General features: G+C 43.0%; 1 protein-coding gene across 2 annotated transcripts in view; it reads left to right on the top strand.

Moving 5' to 3' along the window:
* Positions 1-15,796, top strand: part of LAMB1 (laminin subunit beta 1) — a 77,465-nt gene that overhangs the window by 40,745 nt on the left and 20,924 nt on the right. For both annotated transcript variants that reach the window (XM_008052511.2, XM_021709733.1), the window contains 4 exons: positions 3,596-3,759; positions 5,082-5,306; positions 6,245-6,459; positions 7,155-7,251. In XM_008052511.2, the coding sequence (XP_008050702.1) occupies positions 3,596-3,759; positions 5,082-5,306; positions 6,245-6,459; positions 7,155-7,251 (701 nt within the window). The remainder of the gene's footprint in view (positions 1-3,595; positions 3,760-5,081; positions 5,307-6,244; positions 6,460-7,154; positions 7,252-15,796) is intronic.

Below are 15,796 nucleotides of genomic sequence, written 5' to 3'. Positions count from 1 at the left end.
GTTGTGGATACAAAGCACTGCCCTAGGTATATAGTGAGACTGGGAGATAGAATGTGCCTTCCTTAACATTAATAGGCTAGTTCAGTAAATAAAAATAGTCCATATCAAAAAATTGCATGCTGACCAGGCACAGTTGCTCACGTCTGTAATCTCATCACTTTAGAGGCCAAGGCGGGAGGATTGCTTGAGCCCAGAGTTCAAGACCAGGTGACATAACAAGAACTCTCTTCTAAAGGGATTGGCAGTAGCACGATACTGCCAGGGTGGGGGTGGGCGGCACACAACATAAATAAGGATACTTGATCTCAAACCAGGCAAAGTGGGGACCAAAGGGAAACCCAAACTTTACCTGTGCAATGACCATTTGTATACCTAATCCTAAATTATACCCCACATCTTTAAAATAAAATAAAATAATTTTTTAAAAAAGAAATTAAAAAAAACCTAAGTCATGGATGGTGGCATGTGCCTGTAGTCTCAGCTTCTGGGGAGGCTGAGGTAAAAAGATCAGCTGAGCCCAGCCTGGGTGATAGAGTGAGAGCTTGTCTTTAAAAAAAAAAATTACATGCTGACTTATACTGTTCATTACTAATTAAGAAATACAGAAATGTTATTACAGCCTGCTTTTTTTGGAGAGGGTGATAGTCTTCACCATTCCACATCAATGTTTTCTTTCTGCAAATAGCAGTTCACCCTTCATGGAATTTTTTTTTTTAGTTGGAGTTTCACTCTGTCACCCAGGCTAGAGTGCAGTTGTACTATCATGGCTGCCACAGCCTTAACCTACTGTGCTCAGGCAATTCTTCCACCACAGCCTTCTAAGTAGCTGGAACTACAGGCGCATGCCACCACACCTGGTTAATTTTTTGATTATTTTGTAGAGACAAGTCTTGCCATGTTGCCCAAGCTGATTTCAATCTCTTACTGAGCTCAGGCAATCCTCTCACCTTGGCTTCCCAAAGTACTGGGATTACAGATGTGAGCCACCATGCCCGGCTAGATTTTTATTTTATTTTATTTTATTTTATTTTTTGAGTTGGAGTCTCATTCTGTCGCCCAAACTGGAGTGCAGTGGCTGCTCCCAGCCACCGCAGCCTCGACTTACTGGGCTCCGGCGATCCTTCCGCCTCAGCCTTCCGAGTAGCCGGAACTACAGGCACGCGCTACCACGCCCGGCTGATTTTTTTAATTTATTGTAGAGATGAGGTCTCGCCAAGTTGCCCAGGCGGGTCTCGAACCCGCGGGCTCAGGCAATCCACTCACCTCAGCCTCCCAAGGCACAGAATTACAGGCTGAGCCATCGAGCCCGGCTAGACTTTTATTTTAAAAAACCACTTGTGAAACATTTCAGCAAGTACTCAGTCAAGGCCAGAGTTGCTCATCAGATGAAAGAGAACTTGCTAGTGAAAATTGAATATGTTGATTAACCCTTGGCACAAAGATGTCCATCGAGGAAAAGACATGACTCTTGGCTCAATGCTTAGAGTGGTATTCAAGAATTTTGAGATCCCAGTGACTACTACTTTGAGTAAAAGTTATCGCTTCCAACCATAAAATCGTGTTATAGAAAGATGACAAGGACACAGTTATTACAAGAGCAAAAGAAGGAAATTTATCTATATATCTTTTATTTTTATTATTTTTATTTTTTGAGTTTAGGTCTTACTCAGTCACGCTGAAGTGCAGTGGTACGATCATGACTCACCATAGCCTCAATCTCCTGGGCTCAGGGGATCCTTTCACTTCAGCCTCCCGAGGCGTACATTTCCCTGCCCAACTAATTTTGTTTTTTGGTTTTTTTGTAGTGACGAGGTCTCACTGTTGCCCAGGCTGGTCTTGAACACCTTGGCTCAAGTAATCCTCCCACCTCGGCCTCCTAAAGTGCTGGGATTACAGGCTGAGCCACTGTGCCCAGCCTGGAAATTCATATAGTAATGACATTTTTTTCTTGTTACTGTTCTTTCCAGGGAGATAAAGAATAAGTATGAGAGACAGATAAGAAAAGCAGATTAACAAGGAGAAGAGAGTTGGGTGGGGAACAGAGGTAAACAACAAAGATGGCTGCCACAATGCCAATTCAAAATCAGACACACTGTGGAATGTATTTGAAAGAACATCCTGTGAGAATGGCTAGGTTGATGTTTGTGACTGGCTTTGGATTTTATCTGTAAAGGGTTTAGGTTTCTTATAGGAGAAAAGGGTATGAGAGACAGAAATATTTTTAACCCTACATTTGAATAACAACTCTTTATTTTAAGATACTTGGAATTCTATCTCATTTGAGCCAATTGCTCATCATTCTTTTTCTCATTTCAGGATGAACAGAGTTTCAGTCCTGTGAATTTAAAGAGGTTCTGTGTTTAGATTATTCCTGGGGGGATCAAGAATGAACACTCAATTTCTATCATGATGTATTTGGATTTATTTTACCTAGAAAAGTCTTATAGAAACTTTCTCAGAAACCATTGTACAAAATTGCTTCATTACCATAGATTTCCCCAGAAAATAATTGGGAAATATTATTTTATATTATTTCTGTGTCTAAGTCAGTAGATGGTTAATTTCCTGTGAACAGCTGTCTTCTAATTTTTTCATCCTTGCCCCCCTTGAAAAAAAAAGTTAACCTCTGCCTCCAAAAGACATGAAAAATAAAGTCAATCATAAATTCTTAGACCTCAGTTCCTGGCCCAGTTCTGCTTCTAACTTGCTTTATAAACCTGAATGAGTTAGAGTATCCAGCTTTCTATATGTAGGATAACTAAGTTGGACTAGATCATCTCCAAAATTCCTTCAAGCTCTTATGTTATAGGAAATAAAAAAGTAATTTCATTACCATTCATCTTGAGAAGCAGCATGTCATAGTAAAAGAATGCCTTGCTAGAAGTCAGGAGGCTGAATTCAAACCCTGGCTCTTTATTTCACAGATGTGTGAGCTTTGCAAATCCTTTAACCTCCATGGGTTTGTAGTCATTAAAGGGTGGGACTGACTTGTTGGATTTTGGAGCTAATAAGTAACATCTCTCATCCCTGCCTGAGTTTGGAACCACCTGAAAGACAAACACAGGCATCATACAGCATCCCCACTGGCTCTAGTACTGGTAAAAGCTGGACATGGCTTTAGACCTGTGATCATCACGTGCCTGTTAATACATCACCCCTCCCAGGCACTGACAGAGGCAAATATAAGCCACTTCCACTAGGCCAGACTCCTTTACGCAAGGAGGGAGTAGAGCCAGATGCCCAGGGAAAGCCTCTGATGGAACAATATGGTACACATGCACCACTGCATAGGTATCACCCTAATGCAGTGGTCCGGCAAGTATGATCCCTAGAGCTGCAGCTTCAGTATCACCTGGGACCTACCAAATTAGAAACTCAGGGGGAGGAGCCCAGCAGTCTGTTTTCATAGCTCCTCCAGGTGTTTCTGATCGGAGCTGGAGTTTGAGAACGTTGCTCCAATGCAAAGTCCTCCATATGGAAACATGAGGAATTAGGGAAGAATGATCCCAAACAGAACACAGGTTCTAAGACTTTCCTTGGAACAAGTTTCTTATAACTGTGGGTCATGACTCACTCTCTTCTGTGACTGATGCAGGTGCTTGGCTGGTTACTATGGCGACCCCATCATTGGGTCTGGAGATCACTGCCGCCCTTGCCCTTGCCCAGATGGTCCTGACAGTGGACGCCAGTTTGCCAGGAGCTGTTATCAAGATCCTGTTACTTTACAGCTTGCGTGTGTTTGTGATCCTGGATATACTGGTAAGTCATGCACAAAGAGGGAGGAAAAGATTGTCTTCAAGAGTTCATTGTTAATAAAAAAAAGATGAAGAGTGAATCAGTTAAGTTCATTTTGGATTGGGTGCAGTGGCTTACTCCTGTAATCCTAACACTTTGAGAGCCGCAAGCAGGAGAGGTCTCTTGAGCCCAGGAGTTTGAGACCAGCCTGGGCAATATAGCAAGACCTCATCTTTATGAAAAATTTTTAAATTAGCCAGATGTGGCAAGGTATACCTGTAGTCTCAGCTACTCGGAAGACTGAAGAAAGTGGATAACTTGAGCCCAGGAATTCACGGCTGCAGTGAGCCATGATGATGCCACTGCACTCCAGTTTGCGTGACAGAGTAAGACGCCAACTTGAAAAAAAAAAGTTCATCTGTACAATTTTTAATTAAAAGTTAAAGTTAGATTCCGTAATGGAAAAGATACTCTTTTTCTGTTTGGCACATGGGGTGGAGTCAGTTCTTAAGTCCCTGATAAGAATATTGTAACAAAGCAAGATAGCAAACTCATTTAAATCTGTAAACAAAACTTCATGAAATACTTTTCCTTATTAAAAAGTAAAATTATTAATTTATATCTGACTTCTTTTCCTTATCCAACTCCTGGCAGAAATGTCTGAAAACGGTGAAGTGGCCAAATGGTCAGCAGAGGACAGAAAAGCCTGTTATCTTCTGAAGAATCACCAGATTGTTGAATATATTCTTCACTGTTTATTATACTCTCATGATCTCAAGAATGAAGCTAGTTGTGAAAATAAGCTCCCTTTTATCCTTGAAGCCACTGTTTCAAATTCTAGTTATGCTTATACATCACTCATTACATATTTCTTGCATGTAATTTCAGGACTTCTTAGGTCAATTGTTCGTCATTAAGAATTCCGTTTTTCAGGTTGTTCACTAAGAAGCTGTAATTTTTCAGTTTATATAATCCTCAGATTCAGAGTTTAACATCATTTCACACTTTACATTGTTTGATTCTTATGTAGCTCCCAACTTCAGCCATCCCTGTGTAGTTAAAAGCTCAAGTCCCACATGCCAGGGACCCTTCTCATAACTGTCCATGCCCAGTTATGGCCCCCGAGGCTGCTACAGCAGTGATAGTCTGCAGAATACTTCTTTCCCCTCACAACTAAAAGCCTCTTTGTTCCCTCTCAGATGCCATCATCCTGGGCTCTGTACCTAGCATCTTCCCATGAAGACGACACTACTGCCGTCAGCTGTCTTAGGCAGTAATGTCAGGGGACTGGTGAGCTTTTCAGTCAACAAGGTGAAAGTCTTGTGCTTGCTTTTATTGGACAATAGGCTCCAGATGTGACGAATGTGCCTCAGGATTCTTTGGCAATCCCTCGGATGTGGGAGGGTCATGTCAGCCTTGCCAGTGTCACCACAACATTGACATGACAGATCCAGAAGCCTGTGACAAGGAGACTGGAAGGTGCCTCAAGTGCCTGTACCACACGGAGGGGAATCATTGCCAGCACTGCCGATACGGGTACTATGGTGACGCCCTCCGGCAGGATTGTCGCAGTAAGATGCTCATTTGTTCTCTGCTGACTTGTTAGAATGATTTCTGCCTTTTTTTTTTTCATACTCAGAAGATTTTATTTCACTTGGGAAAACACTTATTCCAAGAGGTGAAATTTCACTTACAACAAAAGAAAGAAAAGATTGAATTCTTTTTCTTTACATCCTCATTTTTTTCTGGCAGCCTCCAGATGTGGCTCATTTCCATGGAAGAGATAACGAAAGGGGAAAACCCACATAGCTGTCTCCATGATAAATACCATCCAGTAGAGCTTATGGAGGCTATGTTCTGCCCATGAACTAGCAGGTTGGATGAACTTAGAGATGTTAAATACTCTGGTCCATGCCTTTCCTGATAGCATAAGAGCCATCCAGTTAAATGGAGAGAAAGAAGCCATGTCTCTACAATCTCTCTTTATTTCTCTCTTATCAAGAGATCAGACTGCGTTTCTTCCTGCTGCAGCTGTAAAGCCCCCAGGTCCCTGGCTCTGTTTGTATAAATGGAGGAATGTTGGGGACCAGCAGGACTGGATTCCTTAAAGCCTTGGTCTCTTCAAGGGCTTCTACCTGCTAGCTCAAACGTATTTATTGCTGCTATTCCCTGCCAAGAGTTTGATATTATTCAATTTTCCCACTGGCATTTTTAAAAATTATTTTTCAGTTTAATCTTTAATTTTAAAAGGATTCACCAGCATCTTGTTAAATCTATGTATTTTGAACATACTTTTAGGCAAAAGGTATCATTATGTGTATCTGCCTAGGGAATGTCAGAACTGTGTAAGACATCATAAGAACTTATAAAGAACAGTAATTTTAGATTTGTTATTTGGTCACTTCTGATTCTATTTTTCTTTGCATTTCAAGATCAAGATCTAGAAAGGGAATAGCTTGCTGTTTAGAGTAGCTAACTTCTTGGAAATGTGATGACATTTGTCTTTCAGAGTGTGTCTGCAATTACCTGGGCACCGTGCAGGACCACTGTAATGGCTCTGACTGCCAGTGTGACAAAGCCACTGGTCAGTGCTTATGTCTTCCTAATGTGATTGGGCAGAACTGTGACCGCTGTGCACCCAATACCTGGCAGCTGGCCAGTGGCACTGGGTGTGACCCATGCAACTGCAACACCGCTCATTCCTTTGGACCATCTTGTAATGAGGTGAGGGGTTGTTGCCAGGGGTGATGTCTTGATGAGCTCAGGTGACAGCTAACCCATTCAGCACTCTGCCCTTGTTAGAGAAAGACACCAAAACACAAAGCTTGGCAAACACAGCAAAGGCTGGCTATCAGCCTTTGCTTGCCCCCTTGGCTGGGACTACCTAACTGTGTGCAGAGTTCCCTTCGGACGCGTTCATAGCATTGCAATATGGTGCCCCAGCTGCAGATGCAGACTCACCTGAGAATGGACAAAGGGGTGCCATTTCTCTTCGGTGCCTGGCCACTGAATCAGGCTTTTTTCTTAGCGACTTAACATGAAAGGAACCAAATAGCCATATCCAGCATTGTCAAAATTACTGTTGCTTCCTGATACGTATTAAGAATGACATACTCCCTTAGGTGAGTCAGAGGTGGCCTAGGATGGTTACTGATCTGTGAGAATAAAAGTGAGGAAACATGTCAATAAAACGTAATGTACGAAGACATTCCCAAGGTCACTGCAAAAGGGTAATTAGGAGATGATAATGGTGTGAGGCCCTTGGCACCCAAGATCAAAGTTAGAGTCCCTTTTCCTAGTCCTTAGAGGTCTTCTCAGGCAGACAGTTCGGTTCCACTTCTCCTTGGCAGCAAGAAAAACAAATGACAACTGATTGTGCCCTGAAGCCCACTTGACCAAAGTCTGTGTTCTGGCCGCAGTTCACGGGGCAGTGCCAGTGCATGCCTGGGTTTGGAGGCCGCACCTGCAGCGAGTGCCAGGAGCTCTTCTGGGGAGACCCCGACGTGGAGTGCCGAGGTGAGGCGTGGGTGTTTTCATGTTGCTTTGATCAGAGTAGAGGGAGCAGGGTCTGCAAGAGCCTTCTATAAACTCTAAGGCACAGTACAGACTAATTTGACTGTAAAAATACATGTTTAATTACCAAAGAAATTACTGCTAATTGTTTAAAAGAAAGCCTGTCAGGTGTGGTAGCTCATGCCTGTAATCCCAGCACTTTGGGAGACCAAGGAGAGAGGTTTGCTGAAGCCCAGGAGTTCGAGACCAGCCTGGCCAACATGACAAGACCTCATCTCTACAAAAAATTTTTCAAAAATAGCCAGATGTGGTCGTGCATGCTTGTAGTCCCAGTTACTAAAGAGGCGGAAGGATCGCCTGAACCCAGGAGGTGGAGGCTGCGGTGAGTTGTGATCCTGCCACTGCACTATAGCTTGGGCAATAGAGTGACACCCCACCAAGTCAAGAAAAAATCTACCAAATCACGCCCTGTAGATAAGTATAGGTAGTAAAGAGTGAAGGTGTCTACCCTGGTTTGTCTGGTTTGTTCTGGTCTGGTTTGTTTGTTTCTACATGTGCACACACACATACGCACAACACAGATACACAGAGATGCTTTTAAAATGCTTTTAACTAAGTGGGACCGTACAAACCATATATTTCTACAAAGTGACTTCCTGCCTCTGAGCAGTGTTTTGTGGCCGGCTTCCTCAATGGCACGTGCAGAGGTAATGGTTATTCTAGTAGGATCATTTGATTCAGTGGACCAGGTAGGCTCTGCTGACAGTTGGAACTCTTGGCGTATGTGTGTTAATATAATGTCCCCACCAGTAGATTGGAGGGTGATGTCATCGAGCCCTCATACACATTCAAAGGTGTATGTGGCAGGAGCTCCGAGTCAGTTAAATGGGAATAAAACTCAGATTCTCACTTAGGCTTATGATTGAAGAAAAGGACCATGAGGGAAACTTGGCATTTTCTCATGAACAAAAACTTGTCAAAATCATGTGAACCATAAAGATTGGTTAATTTTTATGCCATCATTAATTTTTTTGACCTAGCAAATTATTTCTCAGATCTTAAGAAAAAGCATTTATGAAAAAGATTTAATGGGCTGTTTCGACTCTGTTTACTTATTCTTTCTTTCCCACTTGATTTTCTTCCCTGTGTTTTTCATTTATAACTGTGGGTAAATATTTTCTGTAATTTCTTATATGTTCTTGGGAAGATTTTCTTTGTTGCACATCTTGAAATTATAGGTCCCTCTTGGGCTTTAAATTTTACAGTGACCTTTTTCTCTTTTTGATGCAACTATAGCAAGAAATATTACAGACCTTAAATTAACATCTTATTTAGTATCTCCTACAGAAGGCCAGAAACCTAGAAACGATGTGTTCCTTCCGAGTACAAACCCCATCTGCTCCTTAACAGCAGAAAAACTTCAGTGCAAGAGACCAGAACAAATTTTATATGATTTGTTTTTTTAAATTGAGGCTTAACCAGAAGGGTTTGTACAGACATCTTAGATGAAGGTTTTAGGGGGAAGGGGTGAGGGGAATGATGTTTGCTATGTCAATAAACAAGTGCTTTCTCATTCATCATTCTCCAGGCCAGAGCCCTGACATTCTTCCTTCCATTAGAAGGCACTGACATCCAGTGGGCCAGTTGCCCTAAGATGTCTCCTGAAAGGAAAATCCTGCTTGAAATCTGGTTTGTCCATGGCTTTAATCACTACTCTGCAAAATTCCTCAATCTTGTAATGCCTCAGGGGCTTGCTTTTTCTCTAGATAATGGCTCTATCATTGCTCATACCCTGATTCTATCAGCATGTGTCATTGGCAAAATAGCATTCTCTGCCAAAGCTTTCCGACCTTTTGCTCCATCCTCGCTTTGTTAGCAGGAAAAGCCTGCTGCCCGGAGTCAGAGTCAATCAGAGGCCTGTTCATGTGGTGCTCAGAACTTACCCCTTACCCTTTTATCTTTTCTTTAAACCTTTGCCTTAAATCTGCCAGAGAAATGTGGCTTAATAGGAATCGTGTCAACTTGTTTGGGTCAAAAGTTAAATCCTGTTTTAGAGACTTTGCAAAGAGTGAGGTTCATGGCATCAGTGTTCGCCAACTTCTTTTTCATTTTATCCAGAAGAAAGGTCAGCTCATTACATAAGAAACTGATCATGAGGAAAAGCAAACAAGCAATGCAAAACCAAGTATTCTGCAAGGGAACATGGTGTGTGCAATGCGTTGTAACCAGATATGCATATTCCTTTCTGCTCCTCCCTTTGGTGTTTCTTCTTTCACTTTAGATAATCATAGACTTTCAGTAAATGGAAAAACTACAAAGATCATCTGGCTTTACGGTTTGCCTGTTGTGCTGGCTGGATCCACCCAAGGGCTTAAGGGCAGCAGAGATGCAGGCAGATGTAGAGGTCCCACAGCGAAGAGTATAGGTCCTAGAGCCAGGCTGCCTGCTCTCATGTCAAGCAATGTGGACTTCTCCATTCGAAGAAAACAAAGTCCCTGCTCACTGCACCACTCCCAGCACACTCCTCTCTGCCCAGTTTAGGATGAATCTTTCCAGTCCTCTCTCTGTATTTATATGCATACATCATCTATGACCATATATACATATATATATAAAATATACACATGCAGAACTTGCTTTTTTGACTTAATCTCTTTCCAATCTTCTTGTATTCATGACCCTAATTTTTTTCTTTCTTTCTTTTATTTTTTGAGTCAAGGTCTCACTCCATCCCCCAGGCTGGAGTACAGAGCACTATCAGGGCTCACCACAGCCTTGACCTCCTGGGCTCAGGTGATCCTTCAGCCTCAGCCTCCTGAGTAGCTGGGACTGTAGGTATGGTACCACACCTAGCTAATTTTTTATGTTACCTAGGCTGGTCTCAAACTCCTAGGTCTAAGCAATCCTCTCGCCTCAGCCTCCCAAAGTGCTGGAATTGCAGGTGTGAGTCACCACACCAGGTCTCATGGTCCTGATATTATAACCTGAGTCTTCACATCCATTCATCCTATCCCCAGCAAAAAAAAAGTTGGTTTCAAGCCCTCTGGAAGTTTCTCCAAGGATGTAGGCTCAAGTGAAAATACTGAGAGATATAATCAGGTCTGGATCTAGGGTTTCCAATCTCCCTTTGCTTTCCTACTAAATTATGTTATCTCTTCATCTTTATGCTTTTTTAAAGTGGGGACCAGGAAAGCCCCTTTCCCCCAAGTGTTAAATCTAGGGTGAAGGTGTCTGATCTCATTGCTGACTGTGGCAATTCAAGGTTATAAAATGTTGGTGTATCTTTTGAGGTGTTAAGGTCTATACCATCTCTCCTTTGTTTCCACACTGGCTGAACTGGGGTGAGGACGGTTGGAAATGTGGGGAGAGGGGAGTCCTTGGGGGTCATCCCCAAGGCGGGGCAAGTCCTTGGTGTGCAAGGAGGAGCCAAGGATGATAAATGTCCCGTGGTGCTTAAGGCAGGCTTTCAAACAGGAAATGTGTTGGGCCCTAAATGCTTTTGGCACCCTGCGAAGGAAGCTCACAGCCCACACAGCACCCAGAGAGGGAGAGAATTGACTTGAGTGGACAAGGGAGGCTTCATCGCCAGCCACAGGACCTAGAGCATACAGCATGGTGGCAGGAGCGGGACCGTCATGGTCTGTGAGGACAGGGACTGAGATGCGGAAGCAGGCATGACTCAGGGTCCTGTTTGCACCGGAGTCCACTCACCAATGGAAACAGGAGGGCAAGAACTTGAAGGGACAGCAGGTCCAGAGATCGGCAGGGTCAAGAAGAGGTGTCATCCAAAATTAGATGGAACTACGTGAAAAGAACATAAACTCTTTTCTCCGGTTATTGAATGACTTGCCAAATATGTTTTCAGTTGAAATGCTTTGTGAGAGGGCACAGATTTGGTCTTTCTGGTACCACCCCCTGAACAATATACTTATAGAAAGACTTAGGTCACAGCTAAGTATTCTCCTTATGGAAAAACAATGTAGTTACATAAAAGACAAATGAGTTGAGGCTCCAACTTACAGATTGTTGAATGTTCCTATTGTCCAGGCGGGTTGGGGCTGTTGACCAGTTGTGCCAAGTCTGAACAAGCCCCCCACTGTGCTGGGAGGGAGGAAGAATCTCATCCACCCACCGCTGAGTGTGCTGAAGAAAACAGCCTAGAGCTCTGCATTGTAGCTTTCAGGAGTCAAAGGGTCACGCAAGGAATCTTTCTGTGGATTCATAGATAGCAAAGAGGGTGGGCCAAGTTTCCATTTGGGGCCTCTGGCTCTTGGAAAAGGCCAGTGTCTTTAAGCCCATGCAAACTGGAAATGTGGGGCATAGGTGAGAGAATCCAGGTAGCGGCCGTTTTCTTATCATGCTTCTTTCTCATTTCTTGTTTCTTTGGTAGAAAAAAACAGTGCATTTCCTTGCCCACACATTAATTTTTAGAATGCCTGTATTCTTTTCTCAGGTTGGGATTTCTTTCACAACCACCTTATTTTTTATTTCCATCGCGACTCAGGAAGTCAAGCTTTGTTTGATATTTTTAGACAATTATAAATGCTGTTTGTTGTCAGTAGAGCAAAGTCTTGTCTAACGTAATCCTGATGATAGAATGTGTCCCCAGAAGTGGCAGGCTAGACCAGAGGTGGACAGACCACAGACAGGAGTTCAAACCTGGCCCCCTGTCCGGATTATTTATGTTGGTAAATAAAGTGCTATACCCACTGGTTTATGTATGATCCAGGCTGCTTTTGTGATACAGTGCCAGACTTGAGCAGTGGCGACAGAGACAGAAATGCCTGCAAAGCCTAAAATATTTACTACTTGAACTTTTACATGAAAAGTTCATGACCTCTGGGCTACACAGGCAGCTCATTTCTGCCGGTGAAATCATATTCGTTCTTCAACTTTCCTTCCAAGATTGAAGTTATTCTACTGAGGCCAATGAAAGGAAAGAGGTAAGAGGAGAATGTCAGAAAAAATAAAGTCATATGTGAATGATAAAAATTTTAATTTCCCTTGCTTTTGTAAAATTATAATGCCCAGGTAAAGTATCAGGAAAGTTCTTGGCATTTGCATGGAATCCTGGAGTTTCGTGTTACTTTGACACAAGGTCCATGGCTGTTACCTGATGCTTAGGATGAAACACTGTTTCTGTCCCCAGGCAAACTTAACCCTTTGCACACGGATGTCCCCTCTGAGGGGGACATCATACATCTAGCAGACCACTCGGATGTCCCCTCTCAGAGGACATAAATAGATTACTGGTTATTATACAGGATAAACTTATGCCAGTGCAAATTTTTCAAAAAAAAGTATGTTTCCTTGACGTTTTCCATTTGAAAACAATGAAAAACCTATGTCCCATTTGAGATGTATCAAGCTTTTTTTCATCAGCTGAGAAGTGATTTTCAGGAATCATGAATGTGTCCCTCCACCTTGTCTTCAAATAACAAACTGGATAATAAGTTGCACTTTTTTTTCTTTAGTTGGAGTCTCACTCCATCGCCCAGGCTAGAGTGCAGTGACACGCTCACAGGCACCCCAGCGTCGACCTTCTGAGCTCAGGCAATCCTTCCACCTCAGCCTCCAAGTAGCTGGAACTACAGGCACACGCTACCACGCCCAGCTAATTTTTGATTTATTGTAGAGACAAGGTCATGCCAAGTTACCCAGGCTGGTCTCGAACTCACAGGCTCAGGCTGTTCACTCACTTCAGCCTCCCAAAGTGCTGAGATTACAGGCTGAGCCACTGAGCCCGGCCAAATTACATGTTCTTAATGTGGGAGGAAGAAAATGAGACTGCATTGTCTGCTCAAATAGAAAAACACCAAGTGGAAGACATCAAACAAATTACTATTGCACAATATATGTCAATGAACTTGCAGTATGTGTCAGTGACTATTTCACACGTTCCCACATGTTAGGAAAATATTAAGAAATTTTATTTTTTGTCATAAATTCCTCAGTGTTCAAAATTGCATTATAAAACAAGTATCATTACAATGAAATAATTTATTCTAACACTATACTATCTTAAAATGATTCAGTTTCCACTATTTAGTAAAGTGCAGTTGAGTTGCTGGAAGGTAATCATGAGATGTCTCTGAGTATAAAGGGTTACGTTTCCAGCAGAAAGGTGACTAATCCAGCTGACACTGAGGGACCAGTGGTACATACTGGGGAGTGGACACAGTGAGGAACGGCTGGTGCCTGAGTGGAGGCACTTGCAGGCTATTTGGGGCATGGTGTACAGAAATTGAATTCCCAAGATATCAGCAAACAGGAAAAAAGTAGTACAGACTTTTTCAGTTGTCACAAGGGGGCAAGATCAGTAGGAACTGGAGTCATTAGGTAATGTATCATGGAAAAGGTTATTCTAGTGGCCATTTACAGAGAGTCTGCTAAGGGGCTGAGCACTTTTCGGTATGTTAGGTACACAGGCTTAATTTCATCCTTGCAACAAATAACCTATGGTTCAATTATAATCTCCAGTTCATACAGTTGACAAATCTCAGACTCTGAGGTGTTAAGTGACTTGCCAAAAGACACACCTTGAGCAAGGAAAAAACTTGGTGGGTCCTCACTGATAGCTGGCATTCAGAGAAAGGAAGTTCTTGTTCTAGCTAAAAAACAATAAGGACAAATGTAATAGTATGGCCATGGGAGGTATCCTCAGGAAACGGTCTTATCTGGCGACATTTGGTTTCACCAGACTGTGGAAAGCCTTAAATGACAGGCCACTGAGAGCAGACTTTGTTCAATGGGTAGAGGAAGTTGAGAGGAGGAGAGGGAAGGATATAGAGAAAGCAGGAAAACTGGCACGATGGCTCACGTCTGTAAACCCAGCACTTTGAGAGGCTGAGGCAAGAGGATTGCTTGAGCCTGGGAGTTCGACACCAGCCTAGGCAACATAGTGAGACCTCATCTCATAATTTTTTATTTTAATGAGTCAGGCATGGTGGCACATGCCCAGCTACTCAGGAGACTGAGGTGGAGGGATCGTGTGAGACCAGGAGACAGAGGCAAGCAGGAATGTTAGGTCTGATAAATAGGTGCATGGACTGTTTCCCACTCTGGCTATGACTTGCTAGTATTTTCCTCTGGGCCTCAACATCTTTAAAATTGATACAGTATCCTTAATTTACCTACCCTCTTAGGAATCATATTTTTAAATGATAAGAAAACTTAGTAAAAATAGATGAAACCTATTGGTCACAGCACAGAGAGTGTACTTATAGGTGAATGTAGAATTCTAATGACTCATTAAAGTTATTATCTCATTTTTTTTTTTTTTTTGAGTTGGAATCTCACTCTGTCACCCAGACTGGAGTGCATTGGCCGCTCCCAGCCACCACAGCCTCTACCTGCTGGGCTCCAGCGATCCTTCTGCCTCAGCCTTCCAAGTAGCTGGAACTACAGGCGCGCACTACCACGCCCAGCTAATTTTTTTTTTTTTTTTAATTGCAGAGATGAGGTCTCGCCAAGTTACCCAGGCAGGTCTTCTTATCTCATTTTTAAAATGCTATTTGTCATCTCCACAATTTGCCCATCTTAAGGATTAAGCAACAACTTTTGCTATATTCACTCTCCTGTCCAAGAGAAAGTTTTTGATTCTCTGCCAAATAATCCCATTTCTTAAAGCCTCACTGCGCTCCAAGTCACCTGGACTCTGACCCGTTTCTCATAGGAGAGGAGAAACCCCATTGGACCTCAGCGACAGCCTGCATAGCCAGTTTGTAGTTTTTCAGATCCCAATGGATGTGAGAGATATTTGGAGAATCTCTGTTATTAAGCTAGTGTCCATGAAGTTTTAAATTGTCAGATGTGACTTGACCTTTCTGCTGTAGCCACTGAAAGTATTCTTGGAGGGTCTTTTTACTAGATCATAAATGGGGGCTTGCCTCCCAGGTAACACCAGAAGAAGCAATTCTGGAAACTCACCAGGCAGGGAAGGAGACACATGACCAGAGAAGCTTTGACAGGTCCTAACCTCGGCTTGAAATCAAAACCTGATGCATTTTAGTGTAGTCTTTTGGTGCCCTTCCAGAGAGAGTTCAGGACTGAACTTTCAGTGATGAAACGGCTATCCAGTCATCTGTGAAATTTGACAATTTGCTTTTCAGTTAGGAAAAAGAAATGGTCAGTTCAGCTGATCTGGCTGTTGCCTTCTGGAGAGAGTAGAAGCTTTGCTTGCCCTTTGGAATTCTCTCCCAGGCCAGATAATGAGGGAAGCTTATCTGACTGTTTGCCTTTTTTTCCCTTTGAGTATGAGTCCCCCTCTGCCACCCAGGCTGCAATATAGTGGCACCATCATGGCTCACCACAGCCTTGACCTCCTGGGCTCAGGTGATCCTTCTGCCTCAGCCCTCCCAGGTAGTTGGAACTATATAGGTACATGCCACCACACCCACCTAATGTTTTATTTTTTGCAGAGACATAGTCTCACTATGTTGCTTAGGCTTGTCTCAAACTCCTGGGCTCAAGCAATCCTCCTGCCTCAGCCTCCCAAAGTGCTGGGATTATAGGCGTGAGCCACCATGCCTGGCAAAACTTATCTGCC

The sequence above is a fragment of the Carlito syrichta genome, unplaced genomic scaffold (genome assembly GCF_000164805.1).
Source record: "Carlito syrichta isolate Samal-C Ts95f unplaced genomic scaffold, Tarsius_syrichta-2.0.1 Scaffold279535, whole genome shotgun sequence".
NCBI classification, from domain to species: Eukaryota; Metazoa; Chordata; class Mammalia; order Primates; family Tarsiidae; genus Carlito; species Carlito syrichta.
Note: the sequence above shows the minus strand (reverse complement) of the source record. Positions and strands in the feature narration are given on the sequence as shown.